At 43.1% G+C, this 8,176-nt stretch overlaps 1 protein-coding gene across 1 annotated transcript; it reads left to right on the forward strand.

Annotated features, from left to right (window-relative positions):
* The first annotated feature begins 1,099 nt into the window (after positions 1 to 1,099).
* Positions 1,100 to 2,424, forward strand: LOC132126972 (fish-egg lectin-like). Its single transcript, XM_059538595.1, has 5 exons — positions 1,100 to 1,166; positions 1,280 to 1,490; positions 1,589 to 1,883; positions 2,057 to 2,184; positions 2,280 to 2,424. Exons 1-5 carry the CDS (start codon positions 1,109 to 1,111, stop codon positions 2,422 to 2,424), a joined length of 837 nt encoding a protein of 278 aa, XP_059394578.1. The 5' UTR covers positions 1,100 to 1,108.
* Positions 2,425 to 8,176: the final 5,752 nt, after the last annotated feature.

Consider the following 8,176-nt stretch of genomic DNA (forward strand, 5'->3'; position numbering starts at 1 on the left):
TGGAAGTCTGTGATGGGACATTTGGGTTTGTTGTGGTGGAGGTCTGTGATGGGACTGGTAATGGTGCTGTAATTTTTAATAAAACAGCGATAGAAATTAGCAAAACCTAGGAAACGGAGTTATTTTGTGGCCTGGAGCTGACGGCTTGGATCTTCCCCTCGTCCATGTGAATGCCTGAACTATTGATAAATGTAACCCAGGAATTGAACGGATGGTTGATGGAAGGTGCATTTTTCTGCCTTGAGGAATAATTGGAATTCACGTAACTGGGTGAGGACTGTCTTTACATGTTGGCGATGTTCGGCCAGGCTCCGGGAGTAGATGAGGATGTCGTCTATGTAAACTATAACAAAGTGGTTGAGATACTCCCAGAGCACCTCATGCATGAAGTCTTGGAAGACTGAGGGGGCGTTAACTAGACCATACAGCATCACCCTATACTCGTGGTGGCCAGTAAAGGGTATCAAATGTGGTCTTCCATTCATCACCCTCTCGAATACGGATGAGGTTATACTTATGAGATCTAACTTTGAAAAGATGACTGCTCCTCTGAGCTGTTCTAGGGCAGCTGGGACTAGGTGAAGAGGGTACCAGAATTTGTCTGTAACATGGTTTAATGCTCGGTAGTCGATGCAGGGTCGCAGACCTCCATCCTTCTTGCCCACGAAGAAGAAGCTGGAAGCAGCAAGGGATGTGGAAGGAACTATGTAACCTTGTTTTAGAGCCTCTTCAATGTACTCCTCCATGGCCTTCTGTTCCAGAAGGGAGAGCGGGTAGATCTTCCCGTGAGGCACTGGCGCACCCGGAATCAAGTCAATGGCACAATCCCAAGAGCAAAGAGGAGGAAGTTGTGAGGCTTTGTGCAGACAGAAGACGTCTTGGAACTCTTGGTAACAAGGGGGAATATCAATGGAGTGTTTATCAACAGGGCTTTCAACGGAGGTGGCATTGATGGGTAAGGCTTCGAAGGTTGTTTGCATTTAATTATTTAATGTAAGGTTGTTTGCATTTAATTATTGTCACTGTGGTATTGATTTTTTTTTTTTTGCTTATTTTATTTAAATTCTGGTTCTGAACAGGTCTAAACAACAAACTTTATCGTGGAGCAATGAAGGTTTATCAGAGCGTCCTGCTACTTTTCTGCTGCCAGTTCCTACACACCCTGGGTAAAAAAAAAAATATTTTTTTTTTATTTAATTTCTTTGGCTAATGGAAATATTTTATATTTAAAACCCTCTATATTCGCAACCACTGATTATTTTGCACCTTGTTTTCAAAGCTTTAGACTGTAGTATGATAAATGGGAACCTGAAGCAGATAGATGCTGGGATGGGCTCAGTGGTTGGAGTGAACAATTTTAATGAAGCTTTCATCCTGGAGGATAATGTCTTCACAAAGATCAACATCTCTCTAAAGCACTTCACTGTTGGACCTGCTGGTCAGCTGGGGGTGAATGCAGCAAACAACATATTCAAACTTCAGAGTGGCAGGTTCATTCAGTTTCCAGGTGAAGAGTTACAGAGAGCAAAATAAGACAATAAGACAAGTTTAACCAGTCATGAATTTACATGTTTTAATTTTTAAATAGTTCAGCCACAGTCCCAAAGACATCATCTTATTGTTTATGGTCCCTATTAAATCTTTCATCCAAACTGTTGATTGTGTTGTTAGGTCTCCTCAAACAGGTGGATGCTGGAGGTGATCAGATCCTTGCAGGTGTCAATATGTATGATGACATATTCTGTTTAAATATGGATGCTAACGACAAATGGCCATCCAGCAATACTCCTTGGGTTCAACCTAATGGAAAGCTGAAGTACTACAGCTGTGGCCCATACAGCTGTTGGGGAGTGAACATCTATGATCAAATCTGGATCTTGAGGGTAATGACACAATGTTAAGTACAAGAGCTGAAAAACAAGTTCAGTACACCAGGCTTTTAAAAGTACAACAATAAAGTGGATATCTTGCAAGGGTTTGAATTTCTGACAAAACTTGAACACAATGAAAGCATTAAAAAACAGTTTCCTGATGTCTCTCTTTTGGTCTCGTGCAGGATGTGTCTAATAATGTTTGTTCTGGGTCTGGCAACTTTGTGAATATTGGTGGACTTCTGTCCATGATTGAAGTAGCAACTGATGGCAGTGTCTTTGGTGTCAACTATCAAGGGAGCTTATTCCAAAGGTGAGCTGAACAGTCATAATATTAAACTGGTCAAGCATGATTTTTTTGTAAACCAAATGCTGCATTCAAGAAACCATCATTATTGTCTTCTGCAGAACTGGCGTCACTCGTGCCAACCCCGCTGGCATAGACTGGATCTCAATGGTTGCCTGTCCCAATGGCCACCTACATGTGAGCTTTGACCTGGGAGTGCTTTGGGTCGTGTGTGTTGACGGCTCCATCCGTAAATGTACTTTATAGTCTGTCATGCAGCAACAGAGAAGCTCAATCTCTGAAAAAATTCTCAGTGTAATCAGTAAATGTAATTGCAATCAAAGTAATCAGTCTTTATTAACAGAAAACTTTTCTTGTCTTTTTCTTGCTGTTGAGTGAATAAAGCATTATGAAAGCATCATTCTCATCAGTGTTGTGTTTCTTTTGTGTATTATTTGGTTCAGTGGTTCTCTGGAGAAGTTTTATGTGAAACACGGTACAACCATTGAAATTGACACTATTAAAGAAAACAGGACATTTGTTCATGTTTTATTTCTAATTTCTGATTAGAATTTTAATTCATATTTACCTCTCGTAGCTTCATAAAAATTATGATTGAAACACTGATGTCACATGGATTATTTAAAAGATGTCTGAGCCTTGATGGTGTTAGGTTTCTTGCTGTCTATGGGAGGGTCAGAAAGCTCTCGGAATTCATCAAAAATATCTTAACTTGTGTTCTGAAAATGAACAAAGGTCTAATAGGTTTGGAACAAAATCAGGCTGAGTAATTATTAACAGAATTTTCCATTTTGTGAGAACTATCCCTTTAAAGGCCACTGGGAAACAAGAAGCAGATAGGGAGATGGACTGTGGACTCGTGGCTGTTGTTTCTTTTCTGAACTTGCCAAAGTGTTATCAAGTCAAGTTGAGTTTTATTTTCATTTCGCTACATTTGTGGACATACAGTGGAATGAAATGTCATGCCCCACAGGACCATGGTGCTACATAAATACAGACACAACAAGTAAGTAAAAAACTGTATAAACCTATAAACAAATAACACTGACAGATTTTGACTATGAATATATTATTATTCACATAATACTGTATATGTGCAAAAAGAAACACTCTAACAGCCTGGAGGAAAAAGCTGTTGAGCAGTCTGACGGACCTGCTTCTTGATGGTAGGAACTGGAAGAGATTGTGGGAGGGATGGGTGGAGTCCTTCACGATACTGTTGGCTTTGCTGGAGCATCGTGTAAGGAAAATGTCCAAGATGGATGAGAGAGAGGCACCAATTTTCTTTGCAGCTGTGTTCACTGTCTGCTTGAGGGTCTTGCGGTCTGCTGCACTACAATTCCCATACCAGACAGTAATGCAGCTTGTCAGCACTCTCTCAATTGTTCCCCTGTAGAATGGGGTGAGGATGGGTGGAGGGAGACTTGCTCTTTTGGCCGGCGGAGAAAGTGTAGGTGTCTTTTTGGAGAGTGACATGGTGTTGGTGGTCCAGGTGAGATCCTCTTTGATTTGCACCCCCAGGAATTTAGTGCTGCTGACTCTCTCTATAGTCGAACTGTCGATGGTCAGTGGGGGCTGGTCAAAGGAGTTTCTCCTGAAGTCCATCACAACCTCCTTTTTCTTACTCACATCGAGTGACAGATTTTTAGTGCCACACCATTCAGGCTTTGTGGACCATTCAGCCTTTTTTTTGGGGACATTGGTTTTAAATTAATTTGAAGCAGAAGAGTGTGCGCTTGTTTGGAACTGTGAACTTTATAATAAAATCCATGAGCCTCAGTCAAGCTGACTCTGATTTCTACTTTCCTTTATCGAACAACATCACACTGGTACCAAAACCAAGGAAGAAGCTTTGCTGCCGCTGTCATGCAGTAAACGCTAAGTTCACCATTTGCGGAAGTTATCAATTTGCTCACAGGCCTTGACCAGGAACACAATCAGATATTGTTAGAGTTGCGTAATGACCAGGGGCCTCATTTATAAAGCGTGCGTACGCACAAAACGGGGCTGGAAACGTACGTACGCCAGTTCCCACGCAAAGGTTGTGATCTATAAAAAACAAACTTGACGGGAGAATGTGCGCACCTTTAAGCAAACTTTGAGCCGTGCGTACGCACATTCTGGAGACAAAGGGAATTGGCGACACCGATGGTGAGGTCGTGAACTGAAGTTAGATTGTAGAAAATAAATGTGAGAAGAACGATTATAAGAATGAATGACATTTAATTTTCACTCCATTTCATACGTTATATCCACATTATCATGAAGATTAAATCCAACAGTGTTATTTGTGCCGATTGTTTTAGGCTATATACATCTAGTAAAATCCAAACGTAATTCAAAATGTATTAAAAGTCAAATAAAATAATAATCAGCGCTGCCTTACAGTCACATTGTCCACAACGGGAGCACAGGAGGACATGGCGCGATACATGTGATAGCCTACAGAATAGCATGAAATACCCTTTTATTAGAGAACTGCAGAACACAGTGTAAAAAGGAAATATTTTCCTTAATGTACATAGCCTATATCATAAAATGTCAAAGTCTGCAAATACAGTCATGAAGCACAATCGCTACTCATCATCGGTCCTAACTATTACGGTGTTCATTACAAAACCGTCAAGAAGCATGTGTTCACTATAACATTTTCGTCTTAAATTTTCGCCCACAAATTAATTAAGTGATTTTGTCAAGGTGTTAACGATCAGTCTATTTGCTAGAAACATATAAATTCTCCGGTGACCCGGGTATGTAATGCTTCATGATGGCACTCCTGGCACTGTTGGAGGATTACGCTAATGGCAGAATAAGGAGAGAACGAGTTTTCAGGGACCATGATGATTTCCTGGCCCATGATGATGACTGGCTAATAAGCCGATTTAGATTCCCTAGAGCTGTGCTCTTGGATCTATGTGCTGAATTGGGTCCAGTATTAGAGAGGGCAACACACCGGAACCATGCCATCCCAGTCCAAATACAAGTCCTCACCACTCTGGGGTTCTTGGCAACCGGCTGTTTCCAGCGGGAATTGGCAGACAGGTAAATTAATAATATAAAAAAACTATAAGTAATCCTCAAATTTGTCTCTAAGACCTTTTTGTATATGAAATAATTCTATTGGAATCTATCATCTCACCCTATAGGTCTGGTATATCACAGCCGTCCCTGAGTGCCATAATATCTGTCGTTTTAAATGGTATACTTAATATGGTTAGTCGATACATCAGGTTCCCCTACACTGTGCGAGAACAGGCCGAAATTAAAACGCAATTTGCAGCAATGTCTGGTTTCCCAAATGTAATCGGCGCAATTGACTGCACTCATGTTGCTATAAGGGCACCATCTGAAAATGAATTTGCTTATGTTAATAGAAAGCATGTGCATTCTATTAATGTGCAAATCATATGTGACTCCAACATGACCCTCACAAACATTGTGGCACGCTGGCCTGGTTCAACACATGATTCCTTTATCTTGACACATAGCAGTGTAGGGAACAGACTAAATGCAGGCGCAGTACGTGATGGCTGGCTTCTTGGTGAGTTTAACAATATTAAAAAGTAGAAACTGTAACAATTTTGTTTTTAATATAATTATAACCTGCAGGCGACAGTGGCTACCCCCTGAGACGCTGGCTCCTCACCCCATTTTTAAACCCGCAGAGCGCAGAGGAAACTCATTATAACGAGGTCCACTCTCGTGCCCGCGCAGTTGTGGAGCGTGCCATCGGCATCCTGAAATGCAGATGGCGTGCTCTGGATGCCTCGGGTGGCAGACTTTTATACCATCCAGCAAAAGTGTGCAAGATTGTCAGGCCGTGTGGTGTTTTGCACAATATAGCACTGAGAAACGGTATTCCTCTCCCTCCTGATCTCCCTCTACCCCAGCATTACGACCCCGAGCCACAGCCCCCTGGCCGACAAGAGGGATATCAACGAGGTGCAAGAATCCGTGAGGATGTCATGCGGCGTTTGTAAAGAAAGACAAAACTCAAGGTTCATGTTTTAATTGCATCTTTTAATGATTGTGCAATTTCTTGCATCACTTCTCTCATCTGCCGTAGCTCATCTGCAACCCTGTTGACAGCGTTTATTGTCTCTCGCTGTAACTGCAGGACTGCGTCAGTGAGTACCCGACCACTTTTGGACGTGCCAGACGCAGAAGGGGCACTGCTTTGAGCCGGACGCTGTGCATCTGCATCTGAGAACCCCTCACCCTGAACCTCCTGTTCATTTACAGCTTCAGACTCCGGAAGGACTGGAGGACAAACAATTGGCAACATTTATCCATTTATCACCCCACACACTCAAATGTACAGCGTTAATGATTAAAAATCGGTTTAACCTTGCTCCTCTGTGGTTTCAGTCACGTCAGTGTCTCCCTCCTTTTCCGACACAATACCACACACGCTGACCTCCCCAATTATAGCCGCGATTTTGCTGTCCACTGATGTGAGATCAGCTGTACATGGGCCCCCACCAGTTGCAGCCACGCTCTGGCGGTGGGAGGACAGTTTTCTCTTTGCCTCCACCAGAATCTTTATTTCACATATTTTGCATACTGTAAGCACATGTAAATAAAACTTTTTGAAAATCAATATTGCTATTTATATAGGTATATAGCCTAATAAAACACAAATGTAATATGTTGGTAAAAAAAAAATTTGTATACCTTCAGGTCGGACCATTTTTTCTTTAATTCTGCAACTGTCCGTTCTGTCCCACTGACACAATTGACGGCAGAAGCAATACTTTGCCACTCGCACTGCTTCTTTTTATTAGTGACCCCACTGCTGTGGCCACCAAATAACACAGTTTTCCGAGCCTCCACCTCCCCTACAAGTGTTTCAATCTCAGTATCTGAGAAATTACGTTTTTTTCCTCTTTTCTCACCTGTCGCCATTATTAAAATTAGGCTAACAGAAATGCACGTTTTCACTTTCTTGGATTAATTAATTGGCGGGTCGCATGCCAGTTTTCCAGGTATATATGGGATTCCACTCTCATTTACATGCTGATCAGCAATCATGAGGTGATTTGCATTGACTATTTATGGTTAAAAATGGGCGTGTACAGGGCGGGATATGAGGCTGGTTCACGTACGCACATCTGCGGGTGATCTGTGATTTATAAAGGGAACATTGCTTACAGGTGTGCGTACGCACGGTTTTATAAATCGGAATATTTTTTGGCGTACGCCATTTTTGGCTTTTGGGCGCACGTAAACTTTTAGTAAAGATCCTACGCATAGTTTTATAAATGAGACCCCAGGAGCGCTCTTTCTGCACCCTGATGCGGTTGTAGCAGGAGGAATGCAAGCTGTTCCAGAGCTGGATGGACTAGGAGGTCCGGGGAGGAGGGGCTTCACCTCAGAACCCGGCCACACCCATTCATGTGACCCTGAATGAGATTGGGCAACAGGACGACCCCGAGGCCTCCATTGATTTGTTTGAGAAGCCGGCCGAGGCATGTGGGTGGCCACGAGTGCACTGGCTGGTGCGTCTCATAACACTGCTCTCAGTGCTGGGGTAGCAACATCGGTCAGATCCTGGACTGTGTGGTGCTGGAGCAGTTTATTGGATGTCTACTGAGGAAGACAGAGTGAGACCAGTACCACAGCCCGACGTTGCTGGACTTGGCCATTCAACTGGTTGAGGACCCGATGGTGGCGTGCCCAGGGGTTGGCAAATCCCTGCCAGCTGTCTCTCTCTCTTCCCCTAATGCCTTTTCTTTTTCCTCCCCTTGTCACCACGTCCGTGTGGTCGAGACCGAAACCCCCCAGGGCGGAGCAGAAGACCACCACATCCTTGCAGCCGAATAAACAGGAGGACAAGTCTGGTTGGGCAAGTCTGAAACAGAAAACATGAACAAGTTAAGGGTAGCCTCCGTGGCCACAACAGGATCCGTTGGGTGCTCAGAGAGTTCGACTGAGACGTGACGAGACTCTGGAAGTTCTGCAGAGGCGAGGAGAGACTCTAGTAGTTCAGCAGAGACGT

This window comes from Carassius carassius, chromosome 45, assembly GCF_963082965.1.
Source record: "Carassius carassius chromosome 45, fCarCar2.1, whole genome shotgun sequence".
Classification (NCBI taxonomy): Eukaryota; Metazoa; Chordata; class Actinopteri; order Cypriniformes; family Cyprinidae; genus Carassius; species Carassius carassius.